The sequence below is a fragment of the Beta vulgaris genome, chromosome 6 (assembly GCF_026745355.1).
Source record: "Beta vulgaris subsp. vulgaris cultivar EL10 chromosome 6, EL10.2, whole genome shotgun sequence".
Classification (NCBI taxonomy): Eukaryota; Viridiplantae; Streptophyta; class Magnoliopsida; order Caryophyllales; family Amaranthaceae; genus Beta; species Beta vulgaris.
Window position 1 is genome coordinate 17,650,578 of NC_079207.1, and position 15,809 is coordinate 17,666,386.

The window sequence follows — 15,809 nt, forward strand, 5'->3', positions numbered from 1 at the left end:
AACTCTCGAAGTAATTGTGATTGGTTGACTTTCACACTCTTGTTGGATTCCTGGTAAGGGATTTCTTCTTTTCTTTTTTTCTTCTATGTGACAAGTTTGCAAATGTCTAAGGCTTGGATGAACTTTAGGGCCCGACTCATGGCCTCTGTAAAAGTGGTTACTTCGTTCTCCGCCAAGGACCAACGAAACTTGCCTAGCCAGAGACCCAACATCAATGTGATGAAGGCCACCCCGTCTTGTAGGTTCGAGATTTTCAATCACTAGTGGAAAAATAAGGAAGGGTTGCACTTTTTGACAGCAGCCCTTTCAATAGCACCCCTTCACTTTTTAAGTAGGGCTGCGCTTGTCAAGCGCAGCCCTTCACAACAAAGGGCTGCGCTTTTAGATAAAAAGCGCGGCCCTTCTACAAGTGAAGGGCTGCGCTTTTAGTAAAAAAAACGCAGCCCTTTGACCCAAACAAAAATAATTTTTTTTTTTTTTGCATTTTTTATATTGAGAAATATTACTAAAAACAACATAAAATTGACATTAAACATCGAATACAAACACAATGAATTATCTGCCATCACCATTTGCGCAAAAATTCACATAAACGTCAAAATAAAACAGAAAAATACAACAAAAAAACAAAAAGTAATAACTGCAACAAAATATTCAACAAAATCCACCAAATGAAAAATATCCCAAAAAACTACAAAATAATTACAAAAAATTACAGAGTAACTACACAAAAAGAAATGAATACAAACCAAAAAAACAGAAATTATATCCGAAAAGAAAAACCGAAAAAAATTACATCAGAATTACAAAAAACAAAATCAGAAACGAAAAATGTAACAAAAAATAAACGAAAATAAACGAAAATGAAAAAAATGAAAAAAACCCCTAAAATTATAGATCTGAAATTGCTGCAACGAACGAACGGAAATAAAAAAAAAAAAGGAACAAAAATAGAACAAAAATGAACAAAAATGAACGAAAATGAACAAAAAATGAGAAAAATAAACGAAAATAAACAAAAATGGAAAAAAACCCCTAAATTATAGATCTGAAGACGGAGAAGTTGCGTGGCAAGCCGGAGTTCGACCAACAGGTCAACGACGAACGGCGACGGTGGTTGTTGTTGTTGTGAGGAGACGAACGGCGAGAGAGGAGAGAGATTTTTGCGCTAGACGAACGGCGACGGTGGTTGTTGTTTTTGCGTAACCCCACTCGTCGGGGTTGAAGGCGACGGTAGTTGTGATTTTTGCACTAGACGAACGACGACGGTGAGGATCCGATGGTAGTTTTCTTGTTGTAATTTACGCTCTGAATGGGGAGGAGAGAGAAAGATGAGAGGAAGGAGGAGAGAAAACGTGAAAGGAGATGAAGAAGAGGAGATGAAATGGGAGGAGAGAGAGGGTTTCAATACAGCGACAATAGAGAGGGAGTATGCGGGCTAAGGCAAAATAGAATTTAAGGCCCAATAGGGCAGCGCATATCCAAAAAGCGCAGCCCTTCTGTAAAAGTAGGGTTGCGTTATTTGGAAAAGCGCAGCCCTTCTATGTGAAGGGCTGCGCTTTTCTATTAAAACGCAGCCCTACTTCATTAAATGGCTGCGTTTTATGTAAAAGCGCAGCCCTACTGATAGAAGGGCTGCGTAATGAAGAAAGCGCAGCCCTTTCCTTTTTTTCCCCTAGTGTATGATTCTTCATTGAACCGCTTGATGTAGTCAACCAAGCCCTCATGCTCCTGCTGCTTGATCGACATTAAGTGGATGCTTGTTTTCTTGTGTCGGCGTCAGGCGATGAAGTGCTGGTGGAATAGTGCTTCTAGTATTGAGAAGTTAGTGATGATGCCGAGAGAGAGGCCCGAGAACAAACTGATTGTTAGCCCTTTGAGGGTTGTCGGGAAGTAATGACACCATGTGGCCTCGCACCCTGTTTGTACGCTCATCTGGGCTTTCTAAGCCGCCATATGGTCCTCGGGGTCGTTGCTACCCGAGCACTGTTTAATCGAGGGTACCTTAACTTTTCCTGGATTTGGGACCTCCATGATCTCCCGACTGAAGGACATCATGAAATTGAGCACCCTGCGAGTGATCAAGGCATCGCAAAGGCTTTGTTCTATGGCGGTCCAGAATCACCCTCATCCTCGACCCTCGTTTTCTTGGACCCAACGGGTGATTGCTCCCTTTCCCTTAGAGGGGTCCGAGAGTGTATTTGCTCTTCCCGGTGAGTCTTTTCCCGATCTGCTCTTATCTTGTTGTTGAGTATGTTCCGAACATCCTGCTGCATCCTTCGCCTACAATTTTCTTCTATGATTCGTCGGGCGTCCGAGTTTCGGATCCTCTGAGAGTTAGCTTGTCGGGACCTTTCTCTCCCCGCCTGCTGCTCGTACCGGTTAGGGACGCGGGGGTTGAGATCATTCCTGACCCGGGGTTCTTCCCGAGTTAGCTCCCTTGGTGCCCTTTGGTTGAGCTGTGGGATCCCCGCTATGAGCTCTTGTAGGTTCCATTGCATGTTAGCATTCAATTGTCGAGCTATCCATTCAATGTCAGCCATGGTCACGAGAGCCCTGTTCAACTACTCCCGGGGGATGGAGTGTTCTTCGTTTCTGGGGGGGTCAATCCCTCGTCGTCTATGGCTAGGGATTCGACAAGTACATGAGGTTGGTGGGATTGTATCGGGATAGATTGACGTATTAGTGAAGCTCGGGTTGTTTTCCTTAGGGTGCCCTATGCTCTCGGTACGTGACTTTGAGAAGTAGTATCCCCACAGACGGCGCCAAACTGTTTCGGCTAAGAAACTAGTCAAAAGAGTAATGTGTTATGTGAGAGAATCAAATCCCGAGTAATCTCACTAGGAGTCCTGCAAAATAAGGAAAAACTGGCCCAGGGGTGTTCTCAGGAAAGCCCCTCCGACGCTCAAGTAAGTGACAGGCTAGAGAGAGAAAGTAAGCAAGTCTAGAGAGATGTTCTGGTTTTGTTAGGTGAATTCAATACATGTTTAATGATGAAACTGTTGGTATTTATAATGTTAGGAACCCCCCAAATAGAAAATCTTTTTGGGAAGCATCCCAATAATTAGGAAAGTTGTCACCTTTTTAAGGTAAAGTTGTCTTATTCTTGAAAAGCTAATGGACCTTTCCGGGACCTGTAGCCTAAGCCTTAGGGGAATTTCGTTTGATATTTATTGGGTCCGATCATGAATCCAAACATCTCTTAAAAATGTACCTGAACTTTTTTTTTTTTAAACATAGTACTTGAAGGAAAATCGGAAAAGTGTTAAGACCCAAAGGCCAAAACAAAAGGAAACTTCACAAAGCATATGACCCTAGCAAGTAACTTTGAATGACGCCGCCCATCTAATTCAAATTTAATGAAGGTAGCATTGACATAGATGCAGCTGCAGCCTGGAGTTTTGTAGGTCCCCCTCACCCCCTCAATACACAAGTACATGGTACATGATGATCGAATAATTATGATTTTGCTAACTCCAAAATAGATATTGGCTTTATTAGAGGGTTCCACCGTAATCAAGAGCACTGGTGTAACTGCCTAAGGTCCCGGTAATTAATTACTTCCCTTTATAGTTGGTAGCTGTTTTATGTCAAAAACTATATAATTTGCTAGGTTAGATGGAGTCATGAAACACTGTTCAAGAACAGTTTAATTTGATCCTCTTGTGAGTAGACAAGCCCACTTGGGTTTGCGATTGTGATTACCTTGTTACATTATAATCTGACGGTGAAAAAACAAAACTTCTATAAATGTTTGTCTATATTAACTATTAAGTCTTTCATTAAAAGAGAACATGAAGCATAAGAATTGTCACCTTCCAAAATTTGAGATTGTAGTTGATTGTAATGGTTATCTTAAATCGACATAATGGCTTTGAAAGAAATGAGTAAAGATCAAGTGGGACTAAAGAAAAATACGGCCCTTTGATGATTTTAAGTGAGCATTACGTGGCTAACATTTTTTTTAAAGAAAAGTTTCATCAATTAAAGGTCAAACCACATTAATAATAGATATTAAAGAAAAAAAAAATACTACATCAGTTTCTTTTTGAACGCAACAATTACAGTGCCACAGACTCCTAGTTGAAATTTCTTAACGGATGATTAGAAAAAGGAAGGGGCATGTGATTATATTTTTAAGTGGAGAGAGAAAGTGGGGCCAAAAATAAAAAACAGTTAGGAACCATCTCAACAGTCAACAACCACCACCAACATCGCCACTGCCAGCACCCACCACCACTTCCACACACCGCCAGGCCACTGCCACCAACCACCAACCCACCACCACTTCGGTGTAATACAGTGAAACAATAATCAGCATCAACAATGATAAACTAAAAAAGGCCGCCTCCCCCTCTCTCTCTCTCTTTTCTTTAAAACTCTAGCCTCCCATACCCTATTTTCATCGGTTAGTGGATGCTATGGATGTTTTCATCCATGGTAGGCCCCTTTTTCCTTTTTATTTTCAGTTTTTAGTTCTTTTTCTTATTTTTATTGAATAAATTAGTATATTTTTGTGAGATTTCTTTAAGCTTTGTTGTGGAAATCTCCTTCTCCCCTACAGGAGTTGTGAGTATGGTTTTTTTTTAGGCATGAGAAATTGTTTTCATTGGTTGAAGTTCGAGACTCAATATGAAGATATTGGAATCTCGGATGCACTAAACATGGCTCGATCAAGAATGCTCTTTCGAAACTATGTCAAAATAATAGACTTACTCATCAATAGTTGCTTGATTCGGCAAATACAATGGAGCAACATTGTATTACTCGATATGGTTCATTGTAATTTCTTCGATTATGAATTTGATTTAACCTTGTTTGATTGTGTCTTGATTTTCTTTAATATCGTCTATTGTAGATGTCGTATGACCTTCCATAAATGAAATTTCTCTTGAAAAAAAAAGAAAGATACAATGAAATCAAATTACTTTTCGGAGAAATTGCAATAAACCAGATCGAGTAATACATCACAATGAAATTGGCTAACATTGTTATGACATAATCAACTTGCAAGCAAATAAAAAGAGAATAATCAACAAATGAATTTACGTGGTTCACTAATAAAATGCGTTAACTACATTCACATGCAAGGGAAAAGCTGATTTTATTATTTTTGAGGAGAGAGAGAGTACATAACATGTATGGAGGCAGTAAATAATTTGAAGCTTTATGTAGTACCCACACTATTTTTAGATAACATAGTCAATTATCCTTATTCTTCTTGTAAACGACTGTAGACAGTTCTAAATACTCTCAAATTTTACCCTAGTATTGATACAATAACTAAAAATTATTGAAACTAAGTGTTATGTGACTAACATATTAGTCATTTCCCCCCTTACTTTTATTTACACTATGTACTAAAGAGCATATGATTCTTACTAAAAATATTGTACTCCCTTCGTTTTTTTGTTATTGTTTCTATAATTTTAATTGGAAAATTTCAATATGTTGTTCATATATTGAATCTTTTTATAAATAACATAATTTATGAATTAAATTTCTCATTAGTTTTATCTTGCAATAAATGTGTTCACGCAACCATTTAGTAGTCATTTTTTACCTTTTAACCCTCAAACTTTTGCCTAAATGATGGTCTAACATAGAGTAAGTCAAAGAGCAATAAATGTGTTCACACTAATTTATTATTATTTTACTCTTTTAACCTTCAAACTATTTGTATCATTGGTTGCCTACATAGAAATATAGAATAACTCAAAAGGACAATAATCTTTATTTTTAATTGATTTAATTTTATTTAAACTAGTGCAATCTTGCCTATTTTTTTGAGTTACATCGGTTTTTTTCACCGATTTCAAATAGGAAACAAAATAAAATGGAGGGAGTAATACATATTTAAACCTAACCAAAAAATAATTGTATTTGAGATCAAGTCATATGTACACATACTATTACTAGAAATTCTTTGGTGGACCAGGTTCACAATAATTTATTATGAACCCAAAGTGACTATATCACATAAAAATTGATATATCAAGAAAAACTGACTATCAAATGAAAAATGACTATATAAAAAACCGACTATATTATACAAAAACAGACTAACAAAAGGTGATTATATCATACAAAAAGGAATATATCATATAGAAACTTAGTATATCAATTAAAAACCGATTATATCATACGATGTCCGGTGCAAAATAAATTATTGTGAACCGGATCCATTTGAGTTTCTTAATTGCTTTTATTTAAAGAAACTCAATTTCTATTTTATATTGGAGACAGAAGGATTTGGTATCCATCTATTTTACAATACTCCAACTAAAAACGTATAATTACAACTTCTCCTTATTTTTTAAAATAGCAAAAGAAAAAAATACTATGAACTTTATTAACAATTTTTTGTACATAATATTATTACGTAATCGAATATTCTATTTGTTTTTACACGCTCGGTACATATAAGACAAGTTGAAGTGACTAGTTTTTATATGCACGCGATGCGTGCGAAAATACGACGTAGAAAATTAAATTAATTGTTAATTATATCGAATAAATTAGGGATACTTTAATTGTTGATGGTTTTCTTTTGGTAATATCTTTTTTTATTTTTAAAATTAATTAGGTAGTTTCGTTTTTTTATTTTTAAATTTTTTAGTTTTTTAATTAAAATAAGTAGTTATTAGAATAAAGGTATAATGAAGGTAAAATAAGATTTCTAATATTTTGGTGTCCTACCCTCTTCCCATATAAAATAAAGATGTGAAGCACCAAATGAGTTCGCCTCGACAAATTGAATGGAAGTTTCTCTTCACAAGTAATCAAACACTTGTTTGCCGGTAAAATCTGCTTCTTTAATCCTTTATCTTTGCATGACCAATTGACCCCCCCTACTTTATTTCTTCTTTATCCCCATCCACTTTAACTTGAACCTTAAAAATCTTATAACCGTTAATCCTTCCCATTTCCCACTTTAGAATATAAGATACCAACCATACCTTAAATTAAAACTTCCCACTTTCGTACTCTACTACCTATCTTCAAAATTTTCAACTCAAAACTCCCCAACTAAAAGAAACACACAACCAAAATAGAAAAAAATAAATGGGACTCCTAGGCGACATAATAGGCAAGGTGAAGGACAAGGCGTCCATAGGCAAAGCAGCTCTCCTATCACGCAACCACACGACGGCGGCTCTTCGTCTAACAGTCCTACGCGCCACCAGCCATGAAGCCGACGCGCCACCGCCGGACAACCACCTTTCAGCTATACTCGCAGCTGGAGACGGTCCACGCGCTGCGGCTGCTGTTGTGATCGACGTCCTCATGCGGCGGCTACACAAGACCTCCGCCTCCGCGGTGGCCATCAAGTGTCTCTTAGCCATCCATGTCATCGTTCGACGTGGCAACTTCATCTTACACGATCAGCTTTCTGTCTACCCCGCAACTGGCGGGCGTAACTACCTTAAACTCTCCGATTTTCGAGACAACTCATCTCCCATAACTTGGGAGCTGTCCACGTGGATCAGGTGGTACGCTAAATACCTAGAACAAATCCTATCAACTTCTAGGATTTTAGGGTATTTTTTATTTTCCACGTCGTGTAGTTTAGAAAGAGAGAAAGCAAAGGAAATAATTGCGTCTCTTTTATGCAAAGATTTATTAAGAGAGATTGATGGGTTAATTAATGTGCTAGAAGAAATATGCAAATCTCCTGATTGTGTTCATTTGGAGGGAAATAAATTGTTGCTTGAAGTGATGGGATTTGTGGGTGAAGATTATTTTACAACCGTTGATGAGATAGTGATCCGAGTTGAGGAGTTTAAGGAGCGGCTGAGTTGCCTCAGTTTTGTTGACTCGGTGGAGTTGGTGTGCGCACTAAAAAGGTTAGAGGATTGTAAGGAGAGACTTGGCACGATGTTCGAGGTAAACGGGTCGGGTTTAGTTGAGGATTTGTGGGGATTAGTGAGTGAGATGAAGGATAAAGTAGGAGAAGTAAAAGGGTTTAAAGAGGAGAAGATGGTGTTGAGTTGGGGTAGGTTTGAGTCGGCTCGGTTTGGGGACCGAGATAATAAGGCTCATGACTCGGTCCAATTTGCTTCGAATCGGTTTGCATTTCAGTTTGCTTATGGTGAGCTTGTCCGGTGAGCTTATTTCTCTTGGTTAGTTTAGAAAGTGATGCACCTTACTCTTTTTTTTCTTTTTTTTTTTCTTTTTTTTTTTTTAGTTTTTGTATGTAAATCTCTGTATTTTAGAGAGAAAATCTTACTGATTTTGTTCCTTTTACATTTGTTATAATTATTAAAAGGTATGATATGTTTGTATACTGTTGTTTGTAAGCCAAAGTCCAAATGCGTTGGACTTTTTTTTTCTTTAATTGTAATATCTAAGTGAAAATATTGCTTATTAGCGGACCCCGGGGATGAAAATTGAAAAGGGTACTCGGGAGAACTGAGAAGTACGTATTAAAAAATTTAAGCTGAAGGTGACTACTTTAGACGTTGTAGTTTAGTGTAAGTGAGAACCCAAAAACCCACTTGAGGCTAGAGCATAATATGATTCTGTATGTTTTTGTTTTTTTTTATGTTTCTACTATGGTCATAATAAAAATAATCATGAAATTTTAGTGAATTAAAATGATGGGCTTATATTTTATAACTTAAAATTATTATGAATCACTAGATTTATATGATCACCTTGAATTATAAGTTATAACGATAATATAATTTTCACTTTTTTGAAGGGATAATATGCTAAAATAAATATTCTATTACTTCGTGATAAAATGAAAAACGGTATCCACCGAATTATGAGTAATACATATTCTTATGTAGATATATCCAATGCTATTGTTTTACTTGCATTATTTGGATATAGTAAGAAAATGAGTACAATTTACAAAGAGATCTAAAAAGAATAATTTTGATAATTTTACTGCTATTGTTACTTATTAATTTGAAATGAAGGGAACAAGTAAAATAGTAAAATATTTCTTTAAAGTTGATTAGTTCCACTTCTACGGTAGAACTATTATAAATTTGTAGATGGATCTTTTGCTCACCTTGACTTCTGTCATTATGGAGAAATTTGCAATCACACAGACTACAGTACTAGCTAGTTGAAGCTGATTTCACTGATAACCTCATCCTCATGCAAGTTACAGAGAGCCAAGCCCAATAGTACTCTCATGTTTCGTCTTTTGGAGTTTGTATCAGCCGCTGATTGCCGATGTTATTTAATCCTTTTCATAATAGTAATCTTAACTTTACTTTTTTTCGTAATTGTATGTGTCTTCCTTATCTCCAACTTTTTGAACTTGGAAATCTGGGTGCCGACTCTTTAGTAATCTAGGATTTAGGTTAGTATAAATAATTCTACAATAAAAAAAAGGTTTAACCACGAACATTTCTATCATCATTTAGCTTAAGTCATGATAATTCTTAGTACACACTTGAAATGTTGTAATAGTAAAGGAAAAGGTTTTCCTATCATCACTTTTGTATTTGTGATAGAAACATATTTTTCATGATTTCATATTGCATGCAACTAACATATTTCATCTTGAAGCGTTATTGTTTAATTATTGTTAGTTTTGTAGATTTAATTATATCGTTATTTTTTGTTGCTTCTAGTGCATATTTTAATTAATTAAGCACAAATTTGTAAAATCCTGAAACGTACCAATTGTAGCTTTGAGAAACATTAGAGCTGGAATTTTGATTTCAATATAACAAACTGGCTCCTATTCTCACGCGCTTTTTTTATTCCATGTCCAATAACAATCTATCCTAACAGAATAAAGAATTTGATTTCAGCTCTAGAACTCTCTCGAGTTTCCTTCTTTGTTTCAATAAACAGTTGTACCGAACAACTTCGAGGTTAGATCATCAAAGAGAACAATGGTGTATAAGAAAATCTACATGTATTCTATGTTCTCTTCCTTTCTCTCTTACTCATCTTTCTACTTTTTCAAATTTTTAAAAGTCAATTCCTACACATACTTTCTCGCCCGCATTCTTACTCCCTTTCCTCTCGTCCTTTCTCTTTCTTTCACTTTTCTTTTCTTCTCTGAACTAAAAAAAAATTAGAAATGTAAATAGAATTGATTGAAGGAAATGAAAAAAGGAAGCAAAAAGAAATTAATCTAATCCATTATATTACCAACAAAAGGGAATTTGGCAAAGATCTTTGAATGATTCTCAATAACCATCGTCCTTGTCCCGTCGAAATCTTAAGTATCCACAAACTATCGATGGAACTCGCACACAATATCTAAAAAACACATCCCTATATATATATATTACCATTACTATAATATTGGAACATATGAAAATGGCGCAGAAAATCATTAGGAGAAAGTTAACCATAACTCTTGTGATTATAAAAGAATAACGATTTATTTATATAACGCTAACCCAAGGAAAAAAATCATACGTATTGTGAAACATCCAACAATATGTCACATGTATTAAGAAATGAAGGTTGATAGCAAATCTATATGTATTACTAATTTTTCCTAGAGTAACATTTGTTTTGTTGATATAAAATTAGAAAGAAGATATTAACAAAATAGAATTATGTAATGTTTAATTAAAAATTTATAGAAAGGTTGTACTTTCTAGAAATATAATGTTTTCCACAAAATAGAGAAAGTTCATTTAATTTACTTCATATAGTAGAATGAAATTTCTTCTTATGGAAGTATCCAACCTTAATCAACAAGAGGTATAGCCGTATAAGAGAATAACTATCACAGGCTGATCTTCAAATCCAAGTTCAACTACTCCCCTGAAGATGACCACTATTTTGGGGTCACAAGAAGTACGATGGGGCGAGAATTAGAGGATGAAGAATATCATGCCATGATAGGACTTGTATGTAGCGAACATCTTCAAATATTATCTATAAAATGCATTTAATCAATTAAAAATGTGATTTATCTACAAATAGATGAATTGAAGAAGATACACACGACTTTGTGTACTTGTGCGAAATATGACAACTCTATACGATTTTACCCATAACTTTTGATACAAAAATTATAATGAGGTAATTCCAATCGGTTTGGAATCTAGACTTCAAGAGATTTCCAATGATATATTACATGTGCAAAATAAAGCTCTGGATCAAAAGTTATAACTAATCAAAGTTGAGATGCAGCCACTGCCTCGCCCGCACGCTTGCACACCCGTGCAGATTTATGCTCGACCGTGCAACCTGCAATCAAAAGCTACGAATGTTTCTGCCTTGCTCGCACAACTGAGCGAGATTTCACTCAACTGTGCACGATCCTGCACTCGCGTGCAAGATGTTGCTTGCCCATGCAACCTGTTGTAATGTCGTATCTTCCACGTGACCTAACTTATGTCGGTTTCTATTATTCTTAGCTTATAAATAAGACTTTAAACCTTATCTTATATGTTAATAGATCATCATTATTAGTTTATACTTAGATATGAGCTGCTTTTTTTAAAAAGAAAATATGATGTGGTCCTAGGAACCGCATCAGATTCTTAAAAACCGCATCAGTTGTTTTAATCTGATGTGGTCCACAAGAGGACCGCATCAGATTCTGTTTTTCAGCTTTCCTTCCTATTTTTTAATTTATTTTCTGATGCGGTTATATAAAAACAACATCTGTTACAAAGTGACAAATGAGGTTTTTTCCACTAGTGCATGTTCTTTTTCATGAACATAAGTTCCCGTATCTAGCTATTGTTCGTCCTAAGCCTAACGTGTCCTACACCTCGCCCATGGTCCTGACTTGTGATTGGAATCTCACCAATGTTGCATGTGCGTCTTCCCCTTTCGTCCCGACCCATGTCTTGTCGGCTCCATTGACTCATGTGCCCAATCCCTCGTCTTCAGTACCTCATGCCACTCTTTTGTTGCCTTCCCATTCTCCTCGCAGCAATCCTACTCCCTCGGCCCATGGCAAGTCAGTGTCCTGATAAGTCATATTTATATATAGTTTTTAGTTGCATTTAGGTTGCATTTTAGAGCATTTAGTTTCATATTTAAGTTCATTGATGCATTATATTCTTAAGTTATATTTTTCTACTCCTATTCGGTATGTTTTCTTGTTTTTGATGAATTTCAGGCATTGAGGACATATTTGGAGTATGATTAATTAAGCTTGAGGATTAGGAGCACTTGGAAGGAAGCTATAATGCATAAGGATCGTCATAGATATTTTATAGTACGAATTTGAGCGAAAACGAAGCGGAGAATCATTAGAAGAAATGTGAAAAATGAGTCATGTCTACTCTTCTGATCATAACTTTTTATGTAATTCTTAGAATCGAGTAATTCCAGCATATTTGGAAACTAGACTTGAAGAGCTTTCCAACGATAGGTGGCACACCCCGAGGAGACTTTTAGTCAAGGAGTTATGCCTTTCGGAAGATTGCACTGATTCTGCTGGAATATGCCACGCGTACGCGCGGATCACTAATCCGCCTATCAATGATTTATTTAATACTTTCCTTATCTTGTAAATTCCTTTCCAAGTCATATTAGGTTATTGAATATTTATTTAGATAGGTTTTCATTCTTTCTCTCCTCCCTCCCTCTCACGTTATTTTTCTTTTTAGGTTTTAGGTTTAGTTTTCTCTTCTTTTTCTCTCTAGTTTTTATGTAAACCCTAGTTTTCATTCTTTTTCATTAATTCATGAGTTCTATTAGTTTCTTTCATTGATCTTTAATTATGTTTTCTTTTATAGTTTTAGATTTCATTATTTATTCATGATAGAGTAGTTTCTTTTATCTATGGTTAAGTTAACCCTAGTATGATTTAATTCATGATTGTTTTTTAAATTCTCATATTAATTGTTATTGTTCTTGCTTAATTGATTGTGATATGCCAATACTAGATTAGGGATAACTAGTATTGTTATGATTCCATTGTCTTGATCACAACGGGAGTTGGATTTTGACGGATTTGAGTATTTCAATTAAGGGCATGAAGTTCTCCACGGGAGTAGGTAGAATGGATTGTTAGGAAGTTAAAGTGCCGTGTTTAATGTCTTTAATTTGCATGATTCCACGGGAGTAGGCTTGAATGCATATTAGAGAAGCCATAGATACTCGGGAGAGGTCTTATGGTACTTTATAGGGTGTACTTTTCCTTGTGAACATTTAATTTATTAGTTTGGGGTAGAAATTATTTTGTATTATTTCGTGCTAGTGGGGATACTTAACTGTAGAGTCTTTTATTTATATATTGATTAGTATATTTGATTCGACGATCATTGATATTAACATCCTTTAGTCTTACCATTATTTAAGGACTAATTATAGAACAACTTTCTCTCTGTGGGATCGACTCTGACTTACCCTACTACATAGTTAGGAGGATTAGTTAGGTTATTTATTTTTGTTAGGTGCGCGACACGCCTATCATGTCCCATGGCAAGTCAGCGTCCCATGTCCCCCTCTCCAGCCCCGATATCTCACCTACCTCGCACGCTGAGCCTTCCCCCCTTCCCTCCCATAATCCTCTTTCCTGGCCCACTGACGAGCCAGCGTCCGCTGGGTGTAGCAGCAGCCCACACATGCACGCTGCTTGACCAGCGTCCGCGAGGCTCCCCTCCTCGTCCAATACCCTCGATGTCAGCATGGCTGGCCCATGTGCTGTTGCTGGTCTAGCCCCGCACGTTCCTGGGCCCTCTTCCTCCCTTGTGAGTGCTACCCCTTCTCCTTGTGTCTCATCCACTACTCCAGTTTCTTCGTCCCCCTCTGTTGTCCTTAACCGTCACCCCATGGTCACTAGGTTAAAGGACGGTGTGTCCAAGCCTAAGGTCTTAATGAACTTAAAAACTGACATTGTCGAGTCCGAATACTAATTTTAAACAAGCTTCTAAAGACTCACGTTGGTGTTATGCTATGCTTAATGAATATAAGGCTTTAATTAATAATGACAAATAGGAGTTGGTACCTCGCAACTATGACAAGAATTTACTTGGTTATAAGTGGGTTTATCGGAATAAATAAAATTCTGATGGTTCTGTGGAGCGGTTCAAGGCCAGCCTTGTCGTTTTTGGAAATCACCGGCAGGCAGGTATTGATTACTTTGAAACTTTTAGTCATGTTATTAAGCCTACTACTGTTCGCTTAGTTCTTACTATTGTCGTTTCTAATAAATGGTCTATTCGCCAATTAGATGTCAAAAATGTTTTTCTTCATGGTTTTGTTCATGAAGAGGTTTATATGCGTCAACCTCCGAATTTTATTCATCCATATAAACCTACTCATATTTGTCGTTTCTGTAAGTCCATTTATGGTTTGAAACAAGCTCGTCGAGCTTGGTTCTCTCGTTTCAGCAATTTTCTATTATCTATTGGTTTCAAGTGCAGCAGTTGTGACACTTCCATGTTCACCCTCAAGTTCCGTGGTCATCTTATCATTCTTCTATTATATGTTGATCACATTGTTGGTAGTAGTCCTGCCCTTGTCACAAACTTCATCTCTTTTCTTTCTTCTCAGTTTGCTATGGAGGATTTATGGATCTTCATTACTTCTTAGGTTTTCTGGTTGTGCATACTCTCTCCGATTTATTTTTGTCTCAAAATAAGTATGTTTTTTATTTACTCCGTAAATTCCATCTTCATATTGTTAAACCAGTTACCACTCCTGTTGTCTCTAGAGTTACATTATCTCTGCTTGATGGATAACTACTTGTTGATCCCACATATTATCTTAGTATGGTTGGTGCATTGCAGTACTTAACTATGACTCGTCCAGATATTGCTTATGCTGTTAATATGGTGTCTCAGTTTATTCTCCACACTTGTACACTTTTAACTTCAAGAGTTTTACGCCGCGAATTCATTCATGTGGAGGAAAATTAATGACGGTCATCGTTTACTAACTTTTGGCACTATTCATATGTAATTTTGTTAGATTTGTCTCGACATATAGTTCAAAATATTAACTTGTTATAATTTTTGCTTAAACATAATTAAAGATAATAATATTCAAATTTGTACGTTGGCAAAATAAGAAAGCCTTTGGATACAACTAAAAGAAACTGAGGAAGTATTTGTTATGTCTTGATTTTATCTTGCTATTTAGTTTCATAATATTAACCTTTTATAATTTTTGTTGAAACATAATTAGAGATATTAATATTCAAATTTGTACGTTGGTAAAATAAGAAAGCTTTTGGATACAACTAAAAAAAACTAAGGAAGTATTTGTTTGTCTTGATTTTATCTTGCTATTTCTTTTTTGTTGTTGACATCAAGAAAATTTGTATTAATTAAAACCTGAATACAAACTAGGAATCGAGCACCCAAACAATAAACAGAAGATAGGCCAACACTAATCAGATGATTATTTTGGGGATGAGATAATCTTGAGCACCCTTTATAGAAAAAAAAAAAAAATTTGTAACTCAAAATTAAAGGCACTTTTTTTTTCCCAACCATATTTGGCTTTAAAGGATTGTTAGATGTCCTCTGCCCACTTCTGTACACGCAGTCTTGCTCTCTCTGCCTGCCATTCATAGTATAAACTCCAAATAATTCATCATTTTGTGGTAGTTGTAGAAGATAACAAAAGACAATTCTTCTTTCACAATTTTTTTTCATAGAAAATTCCAACTTCGTTTCCATGTGAAAGATATGTTAAGACACCTGGCCATGATTAACCAGATCAAACTAAAATAATCTTAAAAGGTGATTACCTCTTTCTCCCAATCTGATCGAATTGTGATGATGGTTAATATAAGTGTTTGAACAGCAGTTCCACCAAAAATCATTCCAGCCCACATTCCCTATAATCAATTAAATTTTAGTTATCAATATTTCGAGAATTCATAAGATTAATAAAATTAGATGGATCAAAAT

The 15,809-nt window shown here is 35.9% G+C and overlaps 2 protein-coding genes across 2 annotated transcripts in view; one reads left to right on the top strand and one right to left on the bottom strand.

Annotated features, from left to right (window-relative positions):
• The first annotated feature begins 6,734 nt into the window (after positions 1-6,734).
• LOC104896047 (putative clathrin assembly protein At4g40080) lies at positions 6,735-8,658 on the top strand. The gene has a single exon (XM_010682731.4). It carries the CDS (start codon positions 7,066-7,068, stop codon positions 8,107-8,109), a length of 1,044 nt encoding a protein of 347 aa, XP_010681033.1. The 5' UTR covers positions 6,735-7,065; the 3' UTR covers positions 8,110-8,658.
• Positions 8,659-15,175: 6,517 nt separating this feature from the next.
• The window catches only part of LOC104896048 (protein DETOXIFICATION 27), a 30,100-nt gene continuing 29,466 nt past the window's right edge, over positions 15,176-15,809 (bottom strand). The window contains exons 7-8 of the mRNA XM_010682732.4: positions 15,647-15,736; positions 15,176-15,456 (exon numbers count right to left, since the gene is read on the bottom strand). Coding sequence (XP_010681034.2) covers positions 15,409-15,456; positions 15,647-15,736 — 138 coding nt within the window. The 3' untranslated portion in view covers positions 15,176-15,408. The remainder of the gene's footprint in view (positions 15,457-15,646; positions 15,737-15,809) is intronic.

What these genes read in the sequence shown, in the direction of transcription:
- LOC104896047 (XM_010682731.4), top strand. Translation starts at nt 7,066, where the DNA reads ATGGGACTCCTAGGCGACATAATAGGCAAGGTGAAGGACAAGGCGTCC.